The sequence below is a fragment of the Podarcis muralis genome, chromosome 4 (genome assembly GCF_964188315.1).
Source record: "Podarcis muralis chromosome 4, rPodMur119.hap1.1, whole genome shotgun sequence".
Lineage (NCBI taxonomy): Eukaryota > Metazoa > Chordata > Lepidosauria > Squamata > Lacertidae > Podarcis > Podarcis muralis.
Genome location: NC_135658.1, coordinates 24,105,123 through 24,129,791, shown reverse-complemented (window position 1 = coordinate 24,129,791; position 24,669 = coordinate 24,105,123). Strand labels below are relative to the sequence as shown.

At 42.3% G+C, this 24,669-nt stretch overlaps 1 protein-coding gene across 1 annotated transcript; it reads right to left on the bottom strand.

Moving 5' to 3' along the window:
* Positions 1–4,868: 4,868 nt before the first annotated feature.
* Positions 4,869–18,236, bottom strand: FDX1 (ferredoxin 1). The gene is made up of 4 exons (XM_028726256.2): positions 17,948–18,236; positions 9,264–9,388; positions 7,153–7,282; positions 4,869–6,185 (listed from the first exon to the last, which is right to left on the bottom strand). The coding sequence occupies exons 1-4, from the start codon at positions 18,100–18,102 to the stop codon at positions 6,065–6,067; spliced, it is 531 nt and encodes a 176-aa protein (XP_028582089.1). The 5' UTR covers positions 18,103–18,236; the 3' UTR covers positions 4,869–6,064.
* Positions 18,237–24,669: the final 6,433 nt, after the last annotated feature.

Below are 24,669 nucleotides of genomic sequence, written 5' to 3'. Positions count from 1 at the left end.
CTCTCTCTGCCCAAAGCCAAGGAGAAAATTGAATGGAGAGACTTCTAGTCTGTCTCCTCATTAGGCCAGCGAGCAGCAGCAGCAGCCTTTACTTTCTCCAGAGTTGCTGCAGGACATGGCGGGCTGGCGGGTGAAGAGAGGGGAGCCAATTTGCTACCCACGCTTGTTAGCGTTCAGCACGTGAGTTGATGAGTTTAAAGGCCAGGCAGCAAAGTTCTTTCAAACAGCAAACCTAGACAGCAAACCTAGACAAACCTTCCCTTTACACTACACCAGCGGTAAGTTGGGAAGCAGAAAGAAAATTGCTGTGCCCTAAGAACAAAGGGTAACTTATTCTCCTTCATGGCACACAGAATAATCTTCAAGATCTTAAATTTCCAAGGCAGAAAACCAGGCAATTAATTTTAAATGCTCTGGCTTTGCAAGAGAGAGATGCTTAATTCTTTACCTAATAAGAAACCTATTTCCCTATAATACAAGCTTTTCAACAATATTAGCACTAGGTTTTTCTCCAAGGAGTGTAGACTGCTGCTGTTCAGGTTTCCAGCCTTTTTCCGGGATACTCCATTCCAGTTCCCCTTCCCTGGTTTCCCATCCCCCATTTTTTCTGTCTCCTGATGCAAAGAGAGCCAGTGTGGTATAGTGGTTAAGAGCAGTGGACTCATTATCTGGTGAACCGGGTTTGATTCCCTGCTCCTCCACATGCAGCTGCTGGGTGACCTTGGGCCAGTCACACTTCTCTGAAGTCTCTCAGCCCCACTCACCTCACAGAGTGTTTGTTGTGGGGGAGGAAGGGAAAGGAGAATGTGAGCCGCTTTGAGACTCCTCAGGGTAGTGATAAAGCGGGATATCAAATCCATACTCTTCTCTTCTTCTTCCCTAACAGTCAGTGAACTTTCTGCACCCTCTGAGCAGGCTCTTTTTAGTTGTCCTCCTGAGCTTACTTTTACCCACACCACTTTTTAAAATGTTGTCTGAACTTTTGGAAACCTTCAGGTTTTCCAGCTTGTTAATACCACCTCCTCCTGCTTTCTTGACAGTGGCATTTCACCTCTGGCTGTCCCTGCCCAGAGCAGCTCATAGCGCCAGAAGATGATGAAAGCTGTCTTTGGTGGCAGGGTTCCACCCTGCCCATTATAGGTTAATGAGGCTGAAATGTGGAAACCCTGTTATTTTATGGGTGGGTTTTGATTTTCTGTTGTCAAGGTGGTGTGTTAGAGCATTCTGACACGTCCTTGTTGGACAGAGCTTCAGGGGCATTCTCAGAAAGTGGTATAGACTAAAAAATAAAATTGCTGAAACTAGCTCCTATATTTGTTCACATAACAATTGACTGAATGAGGGAACAATTAACTGCACCATAAATGCTCTGTACTTACCTTCTGTGTAAAACTTGATGGTGTGCACGCACACACACGCGCGCGCACACACACACACACACACACACACACAGGTAAGTATAGTTTTCAGGCATTTTTCTTGCATGGTATTCATTCATTCATTGAGTTGGAGGAGGTCTATACAACCCCTTGCTTAACACAGGAAATCTAGAGCACCCTCATGATGTGCTGGGACGAGAACTACAGTGGTACCTCGGGTTACATACGCTTCAGGTTACAGACTCCGCTAACCCAGAAATAGTACCTCAGGTTAAGAACTTTGCTTCAGGATGAGAACAGAAAATGTGCTCCAGTGGCGCGGCAGCAGCGGGAGGCCCCATTAGCTAAAGTGGTTAAGAGCAGTGGACTCGTAATCTGGTGAACTGGGTTCGTGTCTCCGCTCCTCCACATGCAGCTGCTGGGTGAACTTGAGCTAGTCACACTTCTTTGAAGTCTCTCAGCCCCACTCACCTCACAGAGTGTTTGTTGTGGGGGAGGAAGGGAAAGGAGAATGTTCTCCGCTTTGAGACTTCTTCGGGTAGTGATAAAGTGGGATATCAAATCCAAACTCCTCCTCTTCTTCTTCTAAAGTGGTGCTTCAGGTTAAGAAGAGTTTCAGGTTAAGAACGGACCTCCAGAACGAATTAAGTACTTAACCCGAGGTACCGCTGTATAATAAATCCTGGAGATTCTTAAAGTAAGTTAATTTTTTCTGTCGCCTGATGCAAAACACAGACACACCATGTGATAGAACCCAGGTTTGATTTAAAAAGGCACCTACCTATTCAGTAGATGTGGCATAACCCTCCTCTGAAGACATTAACTCCATGCGCATGGAAAACTAGCACATCAGGACTAGGCTACAGAACCCTTCATCTTGATATGCTAGTTGCTCTATGTGCAGGGATTTTAACATGGGGAAAATATTCACTCATTCCAACCCCCCTTTGCATTACCCAGGATTACAGCACATGCTTTCTATGAATACACACTTTATCCCCAGAAGGCTCTGAAATATACCACACAATAACTCCACAAGCTGTCAGCCAAGTCTTGCACCTTACGTAGGACTATATCTTAAGATGCTGAGAATGCAAGTTGTTTTTGCAGCAGAATTGTGCAGCAGTGTGCCTGTGATTCCTCAACATGTGCATGCATTGTGACATTCCAGTTCAACACACGTTGTAAAGCCTTCAGGACATGGAGAATTGTGAATTCAGCATACAGGAATCCACTGAAATTATGTCTGCTGATCTTGATGACGTGGACTTGGCTCTCAGTAGTTGAATAGTACCTTAACTTAAAATACTCTTTGCTATTAATTCTAAAATGTCCAGTTTTGTTTTGTTAAAAAAAAAAAAACAATTATTCCACTGGTATTGCTTCCAAGGCCAACAAATCTCAGCTCAGTCTTTGGCAACAGCTAAAGCGTAGAAAATTTGATGGATGATGTAGCTATTCAGGTTCCATACTACAGCCACAGTATATGGAGCAACCAGGAGTTAGTTGTACCCCCTTGCCCAACCCATTTCTGACCTCCCAACTTATACTGTAAAAATATCAATGATGGCAAATCTTCTAAACTGTAATCTGGACTCTTGAAACTATTAGCGAATTCTTCCTCCACTTGAAACCAATAGCTGATAAAAGAAACACAAAGCATAGCCAAGAGTCCAGGAATGCATTTCTGACTACTCTATTAAAGCCAGATGTATTGAGCTTCCATGCATTACACACAAGGATACTCTCAAATCCTTTTTGCAAAGGCTTCACAACTATTTTTGCAAAGGCAGAAAGGGCAAACAGAACACACAACTGATTTATGAATAGCGCTCAGTGATGGCGTTTCTCAGTCAATTCATTCAAACACAGCAAAAAGATGGGCTTTTTCTTAGGAAAGGGAGTTGTACAATGTAACCGAGATGAGAACACAGAAGGAACAGTGCTACCAGAATTGTCCTTTACCCTGACCTGATAGAAAGAACAGCTGGCTATTTTGTGAAGCAACTTTGAAGAACGCTGCGAAATTCTTGTTTCCTTGTCCTTTCCATCAAAGCTGACATTTAAGCCCAGCAACTGCAGCAAACAAAACATTACAGATAAAAGCACTATTTTTGGAAATACCTTAGTGCCATCAATCAATTTTCAAGTTCAAGGGACTACTTTGTGTCCATTAGTAATCATTTTAGAAATATGATACACAGAAATGCAAGCCACATTTAGCCAGAGACTGTATAACTTATGAGCATGGTTTGTTTGTCGTTAAGCTGCTAGGTCAGGTTTGGACGATCCAATAAACCATGGTTTATGTGTGAATCAGGCTATCAAATGCTGAATGGAGTCCGACTTTCATATGTTAGCAAACCGTTCATTCTATTCCAACAAAGCAACCCTATGGACTCAGAATGAACTCCCCAACAGCACAAGAGTTGCGTGTGTAAACACCCTGCCCAAGACAGGTTGGTGGGTAGCATTCAAACCCACCACTATGTTCCTGTAATAATAGAGGCAGAGACCAGCTCCCTGCCCATTTAGGCCTGCAGACATCCCACTTCAAATAGACAATATCACCTGTTTCGGGGTGGATGGGGAAGAATACAGATATTCAAGCATGTAGTGGTACTGTGGAAATCAAATGCTTTTCCAGCCTTGTAATATAGTAACAGTGCACATACTATTTTAGGTAAAGGTAAAGGTACCCCTGCCCGTACGGGCCAGTCTTGACAGACTCTAGGGTTGTGCGCCCATCTCACTCAAGAGGCCGGGGGCCAGCGCTGTCCGGAGACACTTCCGGGTCACGTGGCCAGCGTGACATCGCTGCTCTGGCGAGCCAGAGCCGCACACAGAAACGCCGTTTACCTTCCCGCTAGTAAGCGGTCCCTATTTATCTACTTGCACGCGGGGGTGCTTTCGAACTGCTAGGTTGGTAGGCGCTGGGACCGAGCAACGGGAGCGCACCCCGCCGCGGGGATTCGAACCGCCGACCTTTCAATCGGTAAGCCCTAGGTGCTGAGGCTTTTACCCACAGCGCCACCCGCGTCCCATACACATACTATTTTAGACATGCTTAAATTTCTCTTAGGACAGAACCCACATGGTCAAGAGTTTGCCATAAGTAAGGGATGGAATTGTCCCTCCATTAGGTTTATATAGCTTTAGATGTGGGCTTATCAACTCCTACGCCCAGACAACATTAAACGAGACTATGTTATCACAGGCAAAATACACCAGAAGTGTGTAGGATTTAGGTAACAAATAAAGCAAGTGTATATTAATATGCTTCAGGCTCTGAGGATCAAATTAATTTTGAAATTGGAATTTCAGGCCAAAATTATGTGCAACTGTGAATTTCCAATTGGGGCTTACTTCTCAGTAGAGATGTATAGGACTGCACTGTTATTCTCCAAGAAATTTGGCTCCGCTTTCACTGCTTAGCACATTTGCTAATTAAATCTAAAAATGAAAGACACTTCCTAATTACAAAAGCAATAATAGAAAAAGAATTTATTTTCAGATTATTAAAACTGAGAAATACATACATCTCCGAGTAGTCCATCAACAACATTTACAGGATAATTACAGGACTGGAAAGAAACATTGGTCTCTTTCTGCCTAGCTACCTAGGATTAATTCAAGAAACATTTTCTTTTCAAAGGAAGCACAGGTAAACTTTGCATTGAAATGCCACCACAGAAATGCTCTTTACCAACCTGAAGCTTACTGTGTTTGCCACTTCACAATCACATTTATTTGATATTGTGGCAAGTTGCTTTAGGATAAAAGATTTCATCCTACAGAATGCAGAGTATAATGTTTCTGTGTAAACCATTGTGGCTCATGTTGGAAAAACCAACGTGTGCATGAAAATCTTCTCTGCAACAAAAACACCAACTCTAGAGCATTTTAAGTTGTATTGTTTATGCATTTATTCTGTGCCACTGGAGTACAAGATGTCTTAAAAGGGACAAAAGAGGCAGTGCAGGATAAATGTGGCTCTTTTTCATTATGCAACTGTACAGTCCTCATGGACCAGTGGAGGAAGACAGTAATTATTATCATCTCCCTTGGCTTATTTCATTTCTTGATTCGTTCTTTTATGCCCTGGTGCATACTGGAAATTACCTTGGTAAATGTGTTCTCATAAGATGTGTTATTTCATGTAATATGCTATTCTAGAAGAAATCATAAACAGGTTATGGGGCCAGAAATCCGGAAGGAATGCCTGCCCGTATGCCAAAGCCCTCATTTGGGTGATCCTGCAGTCAGAAGACAACTGGGGATGAGGGACTTCTCATTAGCGACACCCATTTATGGAATTCTCCCCCACAAAGAAGGGAGAATTATTAGCAGTAAATGCTAATAAAAAGGAAGCATTCCTCTAGGAACAATACGGCACAGTTGGTGAAATCCTCTGCATGTTTGTGTAGCAGTTACACTGTGTAGAGGTCACACTGAATTAAATGGAACTTGCTCCTAGATTAGTGAGTATTGGACTGTAGCCTGTGCTTTCTAAGCGGTCTCTAATTTTAGATTCAAAAACTCTAAGGCTAACAGATAAAGTTAATCTTTACAATCTAATCTTTATAATCAAAAAATGCATATTTGTGTGTATTTTCTCATTGCATTAAAACATTTAGAAATAAGTTATAAAAATATTTTATGTCCCCAAAAATACCCTGAAGGCCTTATTTTAAAGAGTTATTGCTCATATCCATGGACTGGCGGGCATCAGCCACAGCATCAGGCACTCGAACAGTCATATTGTTCATAGACTTCTTCAAGCAAATCTGACAACCCAGTCGAGATCTACAGAGGAGAAAAGAGCATTTACATAAACTTGTATAAATGCATGGATGTGGCAATATTTGGGGGAGGGGAGGAGGTAAATTCAATGGGTTGTATCCAACGAAGTTTTACTCTGAGTACTCCTGTTGAAATTGATGGACCCAAATTAATTATGTCCATTGTTTTCAATGGGTCTCCTCCAAGTAGGATTAGCACTGGATAAAACCCATTAAATATGATATTTACAAGGACAGAAATCAAGGAAGAAAAGGCTTAAATTCACATACATTTGCTTGTTGTAATTCTTATAACAACCCTGTACGGTAGGCCACCATTACTAACATTTTACACCTAAGGCTGAGGGAACATTTCCATTCCCAAACTGTTCGTCTAAGACTGCATCAATTACTGAGCTTCTGGGTTTGTTTGTTTACCAAATTAATAGGTATGGAACACCACAGGAGAAGACTATCTGCCAAAAATGTCTGCTTGTCAAGTCACACTAAGAGAAACTGACAGGGAAAATGTTTTTGCTGATAGTGAAAACCTGCATTCAAAAATGTAAAGAAAACTCAAGAGTATGGATTTGCTTTGGGCTCTTTCATTGTTTTGAATAGTTGATTCCAAATTTTAGAAGAAGTCAAAGAAGCTTTAGAGCCAGAGCCGATCTTATAGGCAGGAACCTGCATCATAGATTGATAAAGTAAAGAGTAACCCAGAGGATGCATGGCTGCTTTTACTTTGGGGTATCATGATTAACCATCACAAAGGGAATGTGTCATAGGAAGCTTTCTAGCCATGCATTTCTTTCCTTAGTTTGAAATTGTCTTGAAATCCATAGTTTGAAATTGTCTTGTTTCCAATAAATAGAAGTTATGATAAGCCACTGTTTGCAGGGTTCATATACTTAGTATGACCTACTAGGTATGTCAGTTCTGGAGCGATACTATAAGATCATTTGGTAGATTTTAAGCTGGTTTCCCCTTACCTGTCTGTCAATCCATAGGCAAGGTCCAGCATATCCATTTCCTCATCAGTGATTGCATCTAGGTTTTTAAATATATTGTCTTCAAAGATTAAGTGGCAAGTGGAGCAGGCAAGTGTTCCTTCACATGCACCTAAAGACAAACGTAACAATTAGGCAGACTAGTAGGCAGACAATTAGGCAGACTAGTAGGCAAACATTTAAGACTTCTGCATTAAATTCTGTCGGTAAGATGACTTTCCCAGAACACTTAAACTGGAAAATGTTCTGGAAGTTTTAAAAATTGATTTAAATTGATTTAGCCAATTTTACTAATATTTAACAAACACTAAACATGTATGCCATGTTAAATTATCTCAAAACTTTCCCCATTGTTTAAAAGTATCTGAGTATTTTATCATGCCAGGTGTGGTTTAAATGTTGAATTAAAACAAATCCTAAGCTTAAATTTATTTTTATAGGAATGTTTGTAAAAAAAATTAAGACTGGACAGTTAAACAGCATTCGTTACATATAAAATTTTAGAAAAATATGAAAACACTGAAAACTAGTTCTTATACTAGTTTCAGCAGACTTAACAAACTGTGCATAAGAGAATACTGAAGCTAAGATTAAAGGAATTGGAGAACCTTTGGCCAACTTTGCAAATCTTTCAGAAGCAAAGACAGAATGTAAAGCAGGCCTGTTCCTTTGCAGTCTTCACTGCTGTATTTCCCCCTGCCCTTTGGTATCAAATCATCATATCTTAAAGAAACCGGGTATATATTTACTATTCAAGTGGAGGGCAGTATGTAGTTTAAACTTGACAAGTGGGACAGAATGCAAAACGTTATAGCTTGGAGTGCCTCCCTCCCTTTTGTCCCACCCAAGACAATTTGCGATCTGTTAGCAACTAACCACTCTGTTCTCATTGTGGGGTGGGTGTGTTTGTGTGTGTGTGGGGGGGGTGTTTCATAGTGGTCCTGTTTTGGCTACAATTGTATTGGTGCTTACCAGCTGAGTTTTGCAATTAGAAGGAATGTTTTTGTTTAAAATGAACATAAGGTGTTCCTTAAACTTCTAACATAAAAATAGTTCATCAACCACAGAAGGGTTGCAGAATCCTGGCTTTCTTTCTCCTTATTAAATATATTTTAGGAAACATGAACAGCAACAAGTATTAATAACCAAATATTAGGATAGTTTCTGTGAAATATGCGTCAGGTAATAATTGGCAACAGAAATAAAGCCAAAATAATTAAATATAAAAATGTAGTTGTAAACACCATCTTAAGAGCAACAGAGCATTATGCTAAAAGAGGGAAGATCTGCATGAAGCAGGCAAATATGTTTTAGTCTTTCAGGAGCAGTAAGCTATATAAATCTGCAATGCCCCCTAGTGACAAAATTAAAGACACAATTTTCAAAAATATAAAAAAATCAGAAAAATCATTTGTAGGCATTTTAACACTAACTGGGAACCATTTACAACAGTCAGTGAGAATTTCCAACAGGAAAACTAACTTTTTCCTAACTTTCTAGATATTAGTTGTTTTGCTTGTTTCCCCTTGTTAGTTGGATAACTGAAAATTTCATATATTGGCATGTCAAACAGTATAGTATGGGTGAATCTTACCATAGCTGTCAACATTTCCCTTTTTTAAGGGAAACAGGATTCCTCACAAGAAAAGGGAAAAGTTGGCAGCTATGCATCTTATGCACATTTAACTTGCATGATTTCAACCAGAGCAATTGGAAACATATCCTGAATAATGAAATACAGTTACCTTATAGTCATGAGGCAACCCATTAAATTTGGAAATCTCTTGCAAAATGCACCGTACTGTAGAATAAAATTAAACCAACTGAATTTTTGGGGAAAGACAATTTATTCAAGGAAAGCTACCATTTACCCAGAGACCAATGTCAAATGAAACGAATGCCTGTTTCAGAATGCACTATTTTGGTTAAAATTCACTGGCTTTGGAGCTCTCTAGTAAAAACTCATCTCTCCTATTAAAATCAGTAGGACCTAGAAAAAAGCATCCAAGACTAGATCCAACTAGTCAAAGAAAGTAAAACAATATTTCCTTCCCCTATGAACTCGTATTCTCTAGTTACAGGGAAGTACTTACCAAATCCATCTATATCTAGGTTGTTATCAATCACAACATCTAGAAGAGAGTCTCCAACCTTCCCTTGGGCTGTTAGCTTGTCACCATCACGATTTATAAAGTGCACAGTAACTTTATCTTCTGAGCTGGAAAAAAAACAAACAACGATCTTTAGCAGCCTTTACCTATAGTAGTGTGAAGGATTCAAAAGGATCACAGGATCATAGAACTGTAGAGTTGGAAGGGACCCCAAGGATCATCTAGAACAAGCCCCTGCAATGCAGGAATCTCAGCTAAAGCGTTCATGACAGATGGTCACCTAACCTCTGCTTAAAAACCTCCAAGGAAGAAGAGTCCACAACCTCCCAAGAGAAATTGTTCCTCTGCCAAACAACTCTTAATATCAGAAAGCTTTTCCTGATGTTTAGTCGGAATCTCCTTTCTTGTAACTTGAAGCCACTGGCTGCAGCTCCCTCCTTACATCATTTATTCTCTAATCAACAGGTTGAGCATCACTTTCCTTTTGTGTGAAGACAGAGGCAAAGCAGGTGTTGAGTAGTTCTGCCTTCTCTCCGTCACGCAATAGCATTTCTATGTCTTCTCAATGCAGAGGACCTAGCACTTTCTTGTTCTTCCTCTTACTTCAGACATAGCCAAAGAAACCTTCTAAAATTATTTTTAACCCCTCTTGCAAGCATGAGCTGATGTTGAGCTTTAGCCAGTCTGACCTTCACCTTGCAACTGTTGCCTACTCATGTATACTCCTCCCTTGTGATTTCCTCTTTCTTCCACTTCTATACATCCCCTTCTTAACTCTCATCTTATCTGTAAATGCAGCCACACCGGTTTCCTCAAGGATATTAGTTAAGCAAACCAACAAGAAACTGTGAATATTTGTGGACTACTTTGAGGAGAAAATTGGTTGAAGATTAGAACACTTTTGATAAATCTTTTACTGCAATCCTTTAATGTAGCTATAAATATATTTAGTGTACTTAAACATATCCAAAAACATTTTTAGTTCTCTCAAGTTGAGACTTTTATTGTAATTGCTCAGTTTCTTTAGTAGTCATTGCTATCAGAATTATTGAATACAACCTCTTATTGTGATCCCTTGAAAGTGGAGCACGTTCTCTGCTTAATAAGCCAAGGTATAGATGAGCTCCAGCTACCTGCATACTGCCACTATACATGAGCAGCAAAATTAGCAAGAAAGCGGCAGAAATAATATATATTTATTTATTTACACACACACACACACACACACACACACACACACACACACACACACCACCCATCTGGCTGGGTTTCCCCAGCCACTCTGGGCGGCTTCCAACAAAATATTAAAATCCAATAGTCTGTTAAACATTAAAAGCTTCCCTAAACAGGGCTGCCTTCAGATGTCTTCTAAAAGTCTGGTAGTTTTTCTCTCTGACATCTGGAGGGAGGGTGTTCCACAGGGCGGGTGCCACTACTGAGAAGGCCCTCTGCCTGGTTCCCTGTAACTTGGCTTCTCACAGCGAGGGAACCGCCAGATGGCCCTTGGCACTGCACCTCAGTGTCGGGGCAGAACAATGGGGGTGGAGACGCTCCTTCAGGTATACTGGACCAAGGCTGTTTAGGGCTTTAAAGGTCAGCACCAACACTTCAAATAGCGCTTGGAAATGTACTGGGAGCCAATGTAGGTCTTTCAAGACCAGTGTTACGTGGTCTCAGCGGCCGCTCCCAGTCACCAGTCTAGCTGCGGCATTCTGGATTAGTTGTAATTTCCGGGTCACCTTCAAAGATACCCACTGCTTCCTGGTGATGTCCAAACAAAGAAGCTATGTTAAGAGCTTCCAAACAAAAAATAATACAAAAGTGGTTTAAAAGTTGGTTTCCAGAACTTTTGTTTGATTGGAAGCCATTAAATTAACAGTAGTTAACACCATGGATGTAAGTGAAACTGTGCTTTGTAGCTTTTTATCTTTGGTATACGGTTGATAAACTGAATTGTAACCAAAGTTCTCTAGCTGGTTTTAGAGATTAAAAATATAACAAACATTATACAGTGGTGCCCCGCAAGACGAATGCCTCGCAAGACAAAAAACTCGCTAGACGAAAGGGTTTTCCGTTTTTTGAGTCGTTCCGCAAGACGAATTTCCCTATGGGCTTGCTTCGCAAGACGAAACGTCTTGCGAGTTCGTTTCCTTTTTCTTAAAGCCGCTAAGCCGTTAATAGCCGCTAAGCCGTTAATAGCCGCTAAGCTGCTAATAGCCACTAAGCCGCTAATAGCCGTGCTTCGCAAGACGAAAAAACCGCAAGATGAAGAGACTCGCGGAACTGATTAATTTCGTCTTGCGAGGCACCACTGTAATCAAACAATAAAATGCAATCAAAACAGTGCCACCATAATATCACAACTTGCTTTTAAAACAGAGTGGAAAAGGAAAAGAAATCTTAGAGAAGCAAATCAGCACAAAACTGAGAGCACAGCACACCTGGAGCAGCGTTCGAAACTCCCATAGTTCTAGGCGCATTTTGTGACAGGGAATTTCATTAATACAAGCAGTTTCTGAGCTCTGGGAGAAGTACTGTGCCTAAGATTTCAGATTAAAACTGCTGCTGCTGGAACGAAAGGACCTTTTTCTGCCTCCCCACTTCTAGCCATTCTCTGAGGACTGGAGAAGGGACCCTCATAAGAATATTAGGGGGTGGGCAGGGGAAGTATGGCTTTGCAGTCTTCAAATGAGGACTAGACCATGTGAAAAATGAATATAAGGTTTTAGCTGCAGTTAATTCATTTTCAGCTTTGTATTGTTATAAAAAAGCACACCTAGACATTCTGTTGCAGCGCTCATAACCTAGGTTTAAGCTGCCATTTAGCTACTAGCTTAGAAAAGTGAGAAGAATGCCTAGCAATATAACAGAATAAAGATACCACAGAAAAATATTAATAAAAAATAGGTTGAGATGATGTTGGTGCCATGTAGCCCTCCCTAAGGAGAGCATTTGATGGATGGTGACCTATTATATAAAAGGTCTGCTCTCTTGTCACCACCCTCCAGACCTCCTTCCCAGGTGGCATGCAGAAAAGGTCTTCAGAACTAGTTCAAACACTTACAAGAAACAGTTTCTATCAGATCACTTGCTTGCAATGCTTTCAGCCTCTGTAAGAGTAGCTGTAAGCATGAGATATACTCCTTTGTTATGGGGACTTGTTTGGCTGCTGGAAGGAGTCTTATTTGTCACAAGCAACCACACTTTTCTTTTGTCACAGTCTGAAAATTCGCAGTTTTTGCTATGTGTATGTTTTCTGTCGGCTAGGAATAGGCGATAGGTCAGAAAGAGCTCAGCTCTGATCATTGAGAGTTGCTTAACAGGGAGATTTAGTTCTGTGCATTGCCTGAAGCTTTCCCTCACAGTTCAAGTACCGGTATTTCTGTAATTCACAGGATTCTTTTCTCTATGGATTATTCAATGTGGATCAGGATTTCACAGAAAAGCTTGTGTTTTTCAGTAGGTATAGAGCTTTCTTCCTTTGGGGGAAATTGAGCTTTCCATGTTGCAATCATTTAGGGTTTACCTGTTGAGAGAGTTCTCTGATTTCTTTAAGGACTGATTTATCATAGAAGCTCATTGCCACAATCCAAGCATGCATATGGCTTCTCTCCTGTATGGTCTTTAATACTGTTTATCCCTAGACTAAAGCTTTTTCCTCACTCCAAAAATGTATATACTGTAGTTTCCCTCATGTGAATTCTTAGAAGTGATACAAGGTTGTGCATCAAAGTGAACATCTTTCCACACTCCAAAGATTTAAATGTTTGTATGCTTGTTTGCTGTCTCACATAGAGGGAGAATCAAAGCACCTGTGTGCAAGGAAATAATATCGAAGACACAATATGAGAGAGAAAAGGAATGGGGAGGGATGACTAAGGCAAGCAAATTCAAGGACTGATCCCATAAAGCAGTAAACCCTTTCTTGGAATGCTGATCCTTCTATTGCTGAAAGAGCACCATCCAGAACCTTGGGGGGAACCTCAAAGTTTGCATTAGCACAAAAACACTTTAGTAAAACGAGGCAAAAGAAAAACATAAGGAAATGAACCCCTCCATACATCCTAACAAGGATGGTGTAAGCTCGGTAAAATTATAAAGATAATTTTGCTTTTAGAGTTCAAGTGACTGGCCTCTTAATTTTACTTAAGATTTCTGACCTGGCCTACTATCACCAAACAGGTCAGGTACAAAATTCTATTTTGTACTAAAAGGACAAAAAGTTATTTTAAATTAAGCATGGTGGTATCCCCTATAAAATTATTCAGCATTGTGTGGCATGATTTATTATGATGCCACATTCAATATTATGATGCCATTTTCAATTCTTGTCAAATATCCCCATTCCCTCTCCCCACTCCAGAAGACAGTCACAAGCTGTTCTCAGGAACAAGGATGCATGGCATGAGACATAATCAAGGATGAAAGAGTGACCTTGTTTATCTGCAAAATTCAGTCAAGTATGTGCTAATTTTATGGTTAGTTAACGTCACAATTTTTACAAAGCTTAAAACAACAGTGTTTAAAGATGATGGATTTCTACACACAAACACACCAAGGTCTTTTTGCTTCGTATGTGGAATTCTATCTACAGCAAGATCAGAGCTGACTTGAAATTCATGCATTTTTCCCCTCCGTACCCCCTAAAAGAAGTAGACCACTGTTATAGGGATATCTTTTGTTTATCTGAACATTTATTCATTTTTAAAAAGTATACCCTGCTTTTCACCTCAACTGGGTCTCAAAGCAGCTTATCAAAAATAAAAAATATGCAAAATTTAAAACATAAATGAAAACACTGAAGAATAAAACATCAGCACATAAATCAAAGTACAAAGGCCCCCCGAAATAAAATTATATTCTCCTGATGTCTGATACTTGGCAGGGACAGTGCCTTGTTGTTGTTGTTGTTTAGTCGTTTAGTCGTGTCCGACTCTTCGTGACCCCATGGACCAGAGCACGCCAGGCACCTCTGTCCTCCACTACTTCCCGCAGTTTGGTCAGACTCATGCTGGTAACCTCGAAAACACTATCCAACCATCTCGTCCTCTGTCGCCCCCTTCTCCTTGTGCCCTCCATCTTTCCCAGCATCAGTGTCATTGTCTTTGTCCATGGAGTTTTCTTGGCAAGGATACTGGAGTGGCTTGCCGGTTCCTCCTCCAGGTGGATCACGTTTGGTCCAAACTCTCCACTATGACCTGTTCATCTTGTGTGCCCTGCTCGGCGTAGTTCATAGCTTCTCTGAGTTCTTCAAGCCCCTTCGCCACGGCAAGGCAGTGATCCATGAAGGGACAGTGCCTGCCTGACTTCTAATGGGAGTGAGTCCATAGTGTTAAGTCCACTACACTGAAGGCACGAGTCCTCATTGACATGAGTTGTGCTTTTGTGCTCCCATATATGATCTCAGTAATAAACCTGGGACACATAGGATTAGGTAGTCCTTAAGGTATCCTGGGTCTATGTTGCTCAGGGCTTTATACATTAGCACAAGAAATCTGAACCTGGCCCAGTAGCAGATGGGAAGCCAGTGCAGGTCTTTTAACACTAGTGTCATGTGCTGAGGATACAGTGGTACCTCGGGTTACATACACTTCAGGTTACAGACTCCGCTTACCCAGAATTATTACCTCGGGTTAAGAACTTTGCTTCAGGATGAGAACAGAAATTGTGCTCCGGCGGCGTGGCAGCAGGGGGAGGCCCCATTAGCTAAAGTGGTGCTTCAAGTTAAGAACAGTTTCAGGTTAAGAACGGACCTCCAGAACGAATTAAGTACTTAACCCGAGGTACCACTGTAGTTTGTTCCCATCGCCAGTCTAGCTGCAACATTTTGCACTAGCTAAAGCTACTGGATCAAATCCAGGGGCAGCCTCACATAGAATGCATTGCAGTAATCCAGTCTTTCAGTTACCAATGCATGGACCATAGGGGTGACTGTCTCTGTTTTGCAACTGCCATAGGTAACAAATATGGTTCCATGGGATGCTTCCATGAGATCAAGCAGGATCTTGGACAGCTCCATGAGATACTGTGACAGCATTTGGCTTTGGAAGCCCAGAGATGCTCAAACAGGGGTGGTTTCAAGGGTCTGAGTATATATATTTTTGTGTATACACAGAACCTTTGGAACCAACCCCCCTCCCACAATATGTGATTGTAAAGGTAAAGGGACCCCTGACCATTAGGTCCAGTCGTGGATGACTCTGGGGTTGCGGCGCTCAACTCGCTTTATTGGCCGAGGGAGCCGGTGTACAACTTCCGAGTCATGTGGCCAGCATGACTAAGCCGCTTCTGCAATTCAAAGATGTATAAAAGCAAAACTGTGGTGCCACAAGTCAAATCCATGTTATGGGGAAATACCACTCTAGTACACACTACAGCACATATTGCACTGTGCATACACAACAGCATCTCTTGCACTTTTGTCTCTAACCTACAAGACCTGAGGAGCAAGCAGTAGCATAACATGACAAGGGACATGTGAGAGGGCACTGTCACAGCTCACAAGCCTATCATGTTGGAGAATCTCTTTCTAGCCTCACCTTTCACCATCTCTGGATTCTCTCTTTCAAAAGCATCTTCTTCTGTAACCCTGCTCACTGTACCAAAATTGTAATATGGTATGGAAAGGAAGCAGGCAGCAAAGCAGGAGTGAAGACCACCCTTCAAAAGGACATGCAACAATTTTAACATGCCTGGAGAAGCAGCAACTATGACATACCCTTTACCTTAAGCCCACACCATCCCAGGTACAGTGTGCAACTGTCCTTGTCCTGCATAGAATCTTAAGTTCAGACAAGCGTCTTGGTCAACTGTAAATATATTACACAAGGGGTTGATTATAGTCAGCTTTCTTGTAGAAGATTATGCCAGCCTTTCTTCCATCGCCAAATGGTGGTTAAAGAAGGGATTTGCCTCTCCCAAATGTGTCCTCTAGACTGCACTGTATGCACCAGTCTAGGCTTGAAGGGCAGTGTGTGGCTATCTTTGAGAGATAGCCTACATGTGAAGAGATGTAAAAACTGTAAAAGAGTGCGTGAAAGTAAGATACTTGCTTACGTATATCAAGAATGTGTCAAGGATGTTTCTGCAGGAAAAGCTCAGCCTTCAGCTGGTTTGATAGGAAGTAGGGACCTTGAACTTCTTGCTGAATCAGGCATCCAGTTCACAATGCAAGCATGCTAGTCCTCTGAGAAATTGACTTAATTTCTATGCTTGTGTAAAGCTAAGGCAAGGGATCGACTCTATATAAGCCTGTATAATTTGCTAAAGTTGCCTTAAACATCACAACTGTGTGCTTATTGAAAAAATCCCAAACACGGTGATTTGATCTCACTGACTATGTACCCTGTCCAGTCATCCAGATTTGATTGTTTGTACCTGTGATAGAAGGGACGCGGGTGGTGCTGTGGGTTAAACCACAGAGCCTAGGACTTGCTGATCAGAAGGTCGGCGGTTCGAATCCCCGCGACGGGGTGAGCTCCCTTGCTCGGTCCCTGCTCCTGCCCACCTAGCAGTTCGAAAGCACGTCAAAGTGCAAGTAGATAAATAGGTACCGCTCCGGTGGGAAGGTAAACGGCGTTTCCATGTGCTGCTCTGGCTCGCAAGAAGCGGCTCAGTCATGCTGGCCACATGACCTGGAAGCTGTACGCCGGCTCCCTCGGCCAATAAAATGAGATGAGGGCCGCAACCCCAGAGTCGGTCATGACTGGACCTAATGGTCAGGGGTCCCTTTACCTTTACCTTTAAATATTCTGTTGGGAGCCCCCCAGAGTGGCTGGGGCAACCCAGCCAAATGGTCAGAGTACAAATAATAAATAATAAAATAAAATTATTATTATTAAATTGACAGTGTGTGAGAGAAGCAGGGTGTGTGTTAAGGTTGGGGGGGGAGGCGAGAGAGCATGAGAGACAGAGAGTGTGCAAGACTTTGCGCTTGGAAAAGCTCAGCTGATAATGCCAAGGTTTCAGGTTCAATGGGGACAGCTGCCTATTTCTGCATTGTGGGGAGTTGGCCTAGAACAAATGATCCTCAGGGTTCCTTCCAACTTTATACAGTAGTACCTCTGGTTGCAAACGAGATCCGTTCCGGAGGCCCATTTGCAACCTGAACAGAACGCAACCAGCATCTGTGCGTGCGTGGGTCGCAATTCGCCACTGCTGCGCATGCCTGTGACGTCATTTTGCGCGTCTGCGCATGCGGCAAAACCCGGAAGTAACCCGTTCCATTACTTTCGGGTTGCCGTGGGACGCAACCTGAAGCAAACATAACATGATGTATGACTGTATAGTGATATTATAGTCAACAGTTATATGGGATATGGATGTTTTATGGTGGCCAATACTCCCATCATCCCTGAGCTCTGGCCTTGCTAGCTAGGGGTGATGGGAGTTGTAGTCCAACAACATCTGGAGACCCACAGGTTCAGAAAGGCTGTCCTATAGAGACAGAGATAGGGGGCTCTGTGTGTGTGTGAGAGAGAGTCCCCACTCCCAGCCCCCTCCCCTCACGAGAGGCAGCCTCCCCTCCCCTCTTGAACCGAGAGGCTGAAGCCGAGCGACCCTCTCAGAAACTCCGTGAGGGGGGGAAAGAGCGGGAGGGGCAGCAGCAGAAGAGAGGCCGAGGAAACGCGCCGCGAAGGACAGCCAAGCACAGGCTTCCCGCTTACCTGAGCGGCGCCCGGGCCGAGGCGTGGAACAGCCGCGACGGGCCCAGGCTGGCAGCGGCAGCCCAGCCGCCTCTGACCCCGCGGGAGGCCGAGAGAAGCCGGCAGCCGGAGGAGGCCGCAGCCCGGAGGAGAGCGGTGGTCCTGGTAGCAGCCATCACGCAGCGGCGGCAGCGGCGGTAATCGAGGAAGGGACTCTCCGTCAGTCTCGGCAGCAGCGGAAGAGGCTGGAGCTGCGGCTTCCTTTCACTTTCCCCTCAGGACGACTAAAGTCCGAAGGCCGGGCCCTCCCCCTTACGCAACCGGCACCAGCTGCGGCTATTCTCGTAAGCGTTTAGTATGCGCCGCTCGGCTGCTGGCTTAGAACGACGCCCCGCAAGGCGGGCGCTTTCCTTAGCGTAGGCGGAGCGCTCCCAAGTTGCGCAAAAGGCGCCTTCAGCTTCACAGAGTTTGGTTTTGAAGGGCGGCTCTTTCTTTCCCAATTCTCCGCCTCCGCCAAGGCCGTCCTGCTGCTCGTGTCAGGGGAGCGCGAAAAAAAATACTGACTAAGCCTTGCAAGTTTGCTTGCAAGATTGAAACCCGACACTTGAAGGCCGTTCTGCATGTTTTATGCCTTCTGGCTGCCCCCATGACCATATGTAGTTGTGTTCTGTGTTATGACTTAAGCACCGCTATATGGTTTTTGTTTTTTGTTTCCCAATGTATTTCTTATCAATAAGAAATTGGGTGTAAATGTTAAGTCTCAATTTCGGGCACACCAAAATCTCACCCTGCCTGCCTTTTCCTTTTGCAAATTTTGTCACCCATTCCTTCAGGTCAAGTGCTGTTCAAATGATTTAGTTGCCAGGCCAACTAGTCTCATTTTGCAGCAACATTGTTGCAAGAGAGTGTTTTTAATACTGTATAAATTTGAGCTTTGAGAATCTCTGTTCACTGCTGGCCACTGAGAGTGGAAGTGTGAGAAGAATCCTTGGAGCAACAGAAACACCAGGCACGTTATTCAGAAGTTTTTGTTGCATCATGAGGAGAAGTGCTCATTGTGGTGGCATGGCAAATTCAGTGCCAAAACGCTGAAGTCAGAGGCAGGCCTATGTTCTGGAGCCTGCTGTAATTTATTTAATTGTGTTGTGTATATTGCATCCATTACAGTGAAATACGCAATAAGCTGAAAGTTTATGTTCTGAAAGTTCCTCCTGTTTCTGTTGACCTAAAGATAACCTAACTTCAAAGCAAATGGTTGGAATTTAGCTATCTTGCAGCTTCCAGTACTTAACTGTTAAATACTGAAACCACAAGACAATGGTTCCTGGGTAAAGTAACTGTATAGTCCAGGCCTGCCAGAGCACACCCTGAATTTCATCATTGAGCCTCACAGTTCTTTATCCAATTACCCAAGTAACTGAAAGAGAACAAACACCTCCTTGCCACTCTTCTTCCACCTGGACTGCTTCCCAAGTGGTAAACTAAATCAACTGCTGTCAAGCCCTGTGGCACGAAGGCAAGGATTTGGTGAAAAGCCAAGCAAAACATTATGCAACTTATTTCTGCCTCTTCTTAGCTGGTACACACACGCACACACATTCACTGACTCCAAAATGTAGCCTGCCTGCAAACAGGCGTTCTTTTTGCTGGAACAGGTGTGTGGTGAATAGTGTGTGCTCCTCTGTAGAATTACAGCCAACCTCCTGGGACCATTTTAAATTCTTTTGCTCTTAACTTGTTTTTAGTACTAATTTCTTCCAGCATACCCTTGTTTGTATGCAATGTTGCATAACATACACATTTTTGCAAAGCAGTTTCCCCTAATATAACACATTTTTGTATGCTGTTTTCACAAATACAGACTTTAACCTAGGATTGCTGTGTCTCAGAGACTGCAAATAAGATGTGGTCTCCTGTAAATGTGAACTGAATTGAATTTCTCCCCCCATCCCTAGTGACAAAAAGGGGGAAACGGAAGCAATGGAGTAGCAGAGTTGGGTTGTGGTGACCCCCACCCACCTATGGCTCCAACCCTGCCCAATGAAGCAGTCTAGGTCCCACAGATTACCCCCAAAGGCTGTCTGTGGTCTCAGAAGAAGAAAAAAGGTTGCCTATCCTGGTCTGATGCCTCCTAATGGATTTTTATTCTTCTGGCTCAGCTCATATATTCAATTAATTACTCACCATAACTCCAAGCTCTCTTTGGCTCCATCTGCTCCATACATTTGAAGCTATGCCGCACCACTTTAAAACATCTTTGCTTCCCCCTCAAGAATCCTGGGAACTGTAGGTTTGTCTGTTTTTTTAAAGAAAACATGTTTATTAATTTTCTGAATATAACTGCAAAAAATCAACAGGATGTGCAAATCAATCAAAGAAAAAGAAAAACAAAACCCCATAACTGTAGCCATGACCATGACTGAGGGAAGTACAGTGGTACCTTGGGTTAAATACTTAATTCATTCCGGAGGTCCGTTCTTAACCTGAAACTGTTCTTAACCTGAAGCACCACTTTAGCTAATGGGGCCTCCTGCTGCCACCGTGCCGCTGGAGCACGATTTCTGTTCTCATCCTGAAGCAAAGTTCTTAACCTGAAGCACTATTTCTGGGTTAGTGGAGTCTGTAACCTGAAGTGTATGTAACCTGAAGCGTATGTAACCTAAGGTACCACTGTACAGAGGTAGCTTACATCATCATCTTCATATTCAACAGTAAAAAATAAATATGGTGCAATGGATTGTGTGTTGTTAGGGGACCCCACTATTCCCCTCACAGACTTATGATTCCCAGAGTTTCCTGGGAAGAATGATTGTTAAACCATTCTGAGAACTGTAGTTGTGTGAGGGGAATAGGGGTCTCCTAACAACTCTCAACCCTCTTAGCAAACTACAGTTCCCAGGATTTTTGAGGGAAGCCATGACTATTTAAAGTGGTGTAGCATTACTTTAAATGTATAGTGCAAATGAGGCCTGAGTTTAACCTTCATTGCACAATTAATATTAGCACAAGATGTAGTAAGATCCTGTGCCATGAGGGGGCAGAGCAAACCAAGAAAGGACAATATGTGGTGAGGGAGGCTGCACGCTGTTTTGTGTACAGTACAATAGGAATCCTTCAACCGTTGGTTGTATTAGAAATTGGTATGCCTGGTGTACATTGAGAGAGATGCCCCTTACAGCAGGCTAGCAAACAAGTGGCATAAGCAAAGGAGCCTTTAAATAATTTTTGAAATCATAACATGACCATAAAACAATTATAATAAAATTGACATGAACCTACACTTTAAGTACCATAGGAAGCATAGGCAGCCATTGCTGGTCTGTTGGTGACGTGAGGAAATCACAACACAGTACAGCAATGCCTTCACTGGGACCAACTTAAATGCTAACAGATAGTGAGCAGGCTTTTATGTCAGTGACTCTCAAAGGACACACTGGTGTGGCAGGAGAGGATGGCAAGTGTGGCGTGAAGATTCAAGGACAATCAATATATATTGGGAATGATTCATGTTCTTATGTAGCTGCATTTTTTTATACTTTCTGGATGTCCCACAATCAGAAAGGGGTTGTGCTCTATGTTATAAAGTGCTGCTAGGAGTTTCGTTTTCTTTTCTTTTCCAATGCATTTCTGAGCAATAAAAAAAATCAGTGTGGCGCAAGCACATTTTTATTCTGAAAATGTGGCCCAGATTGAAAAAGTTTGAAAACCTCTATTTTATGTTCCTACTTCTTATAATAATGACCAGTGCTTTTTCCCCCCTATAAAAAACTGTTAAGGGATACTCTCATTTCCCTACTGATATTGAAATACTGCTCCTCAATGAGGTCAAACATAGATTCACAAAATGTTTAGGGGTATGTGTATGCCTGTGTCCCCCCAGAAAACAAGCATTGATAATGATGATTTATTTGTACCCGGCCCATCTGGCTGGGTTTCCCCAGCCACTCTGGGCAGCTTCCAACAAAGATTAAAAATACATTAATGACCCATACCTAGGGGTCATCATGGCCCTTGCAAGGCTAATTCAACAATGTGACCCTTCATTAGATTTTAACACTTGCTGGATCCAGGAATTAGAAGGGATTCATGTCGAAGTAAGAGTAGCAAAATCGCAGCTAAGAAGAAGCTTAAATCATATATATGACTGACACCAGTGCTTTTTTTCTGTCAGTACTCAAGGATACGCAGTACCGGCACCATTTTTTCTAGAAGGAAAGCACTGACTGACACCCTTCTTTGGAAATTAAACCCATGTCCAGACTAGCGGTTGCTCTGCTCTCTGTCAAGCCCTAATTGGAACATACAGGTTCTGAACAGGGATATGTGTGTAAGAACAAATGATAATTTTTACATTAGCACTTATTTCAGCCTAGGTAAGGCAATACATTTATTTGGACCAACAAAAATGTCTCAAATATTGTGCAAGCTTTTGAGTTGGAGTAGCTCAGTGACAGAGTGAGTGCTTCACATGGAAAAGGTTCCAGATTTAATCCCTGGCATCTGAGGTAGGCAGGCCTCATCTGCATTATACATTTAAAATTATATCGCAAAACAGTGAATCCTGGGAGCTGTAGTTAGTTAATGGTGGCGCTGAGAGCTGTTAGCAGAACCCTATTCCCTACACAAGGCTACAATTCCCAGAGTTCTCTGAGAAGAGAAATTGATGGTTAAACCACTATGGAAATTAGCTCTGAGAGGAAAAGAGGGTTTGATTGAAACTTCCTGTCATCATCAAAATGTTTATTCGGCTTTACGCCCATCATGAAACACAACACAACAAAACAAATCAAATAAAACTCGTACAAACCACAAGTAGTATAACACAGTTCACAACTCACAAGGACAGATATTAGCCATTCATAAGAAAAGTTTAAGATTAAGATTAAAAATTTTAGGCACTACACTAAAATCAATATCTGATGTCATTATAGAAAATTCTTATAACTATCAATAATCAGCTAACATTCCATTCCGTCTCTTGTACGAGAGGACGGCTGTTAGGAATTTAGCAACCTGTAGGGTAATATAAGGATCCACATCTTGAAGAACCCAGGCAAGCTGTAGGTCTACTGGTTTGTCAGCCATAGGCTGGATTATGGAGTTTAGTATACTAGCACGGGCTGAACTGTACAAAGGGCAGATAAACATAACATGATGTAGAGATTCAGATGTTTTCATTTCACAAGCACACATTGAAGGGACTTGGCCCTTAGAAAATCTATGTCTCAGCACGTTTGTTGGAAAGACATTGAACCTAGCTCTAATGAAGGCATATCGGTGAGACGCGGCCATAAGCGATGTTAAGTAGGACGGAGCGCGGTAGATAGGGGTTATGCCAAAATTTAATGGCGAGCAGGCTCCACCACCAGCTACGAAATTTTGGTATAGCTCCGCATCATCCAGCCTTTGATTTATACACCTTTTTGCCACATTTAGATCCAGTCTGAGCAATTCAGTGGGCGAGATCTCATAGGACAGCAATTTGGCATGGATTTTTCCTGACCACAAATTTGTGAAGTCATCTCGCCACATGCATTGAATGAGATAGTGGTTCGGGAGTTTATGCCATAGGGATATCCAATAAATCAAAACTCTCCTCCATATAACTAACTCCACTGAGGGGATCTTCATTTCTAAGCGAATAGCCGCATTACTTACGCATGTTGGTAATTTTAGAAGTCGGCGTAAGAATTGGCTTTGAAGTGACTCTAAAGGTGAGAGGTTTGCAAAGGCAGCCCATAAAGGTGCAGCATAGGCCATTGTGGCCATCACTTTTATGCTATACACTTTCAAGGCCGCAGTAATGAATAAGGCCCCCTCAGAGTAGAAAAAACGGAGGAGGGAGTGTGATAGGGCTTTTGTCTTGTTTTGAAGATATTCAACGTGCGCTTTCCACCCTAAATTATATTGAAAATAAATTCCTAAATATTTAAATTTATGTACTTGTTCGATTTTCGTGCCCTCCAGTTTCCATGAATAAAGTTTTCGACTCCTTGAAAATATCAGTACTTTGGACTTGGTGTGGTTGATAGACAGATGATTAGAATGGCAATATGTCGAAAAATCTTTAGTGCCCTCCTTAAACCCACTCTGGAGTAAGAGAGTAGTACCGCATCATCTGCGTAGAGAAGTAAAGGACAACGGTAATCTGCTATACGAGGGGTGTGGATAGATTTTTGTGAGACGGCTAATGGGTTCCTCATATCACTGATAAATAAGTTAAAAAGAAGAGGCGCTAAAATACAACCCTGGCGTACACCCTTATTTACTGGCACTGGATTAGTCAGGTCTCCAGCAGGGGATAATCTCACCCTGGCCACGGCAAACTTCCTGTATATTTGCTTTGGCTCTGTATGTAGATCGACCTGCCGACCTGAGTGTGCCCTTTGTCTTTGTGGTTTTCTTGTTGACTTTGGGCATTTACAATAAAAAATCCTTGATACAAATTCAAATAAAGAGTTTCATTTAATCTGTTATTGATAAACATGTTGTGTTTAGTTAGCCACATGTTAAGTTTGTTTGCACAAGGAAAGCCCATTCAGTAGCTAGCTTATATTTCTTATCAGCTAGGTCTGGCATCATATACTCTAATATGTGCACTGCCAATTATAAACATTACAGGCTTCCCCTGCAAGAACCACACCTTCCTGCAATCTAGATATGGCCTCCGTTGGTTTGCCCACATCCAGTTAGCAGTGCCAAGACTGCAGGACTGAGGTAAGGTAACAATAAAATCTTTTACT

Coding starts and splice junctions, on each gene's coding strand:
- FDX1 (XM_028726256.2), bottom strand. CDS start 18,102: ATGGCTGCTACCAGGACCACCGCTCTCCTCCGGGCTGCGGCCTCCTCC. Junction 9,389..17,947: donor TCGGCCCGGGCGCCGCTCAG/GTAAGCGGGAAG, acceptor TTTTTTTTCCAG/CTCAGAAGATAAAGTTACTG. Junction 7,283..9,263: donor CCTAGATATAGATGGATTTG/GTAAGTACTTCC, acceptor GTTTGTCTTTAG/GTGCATGTGAAGGAACACTT.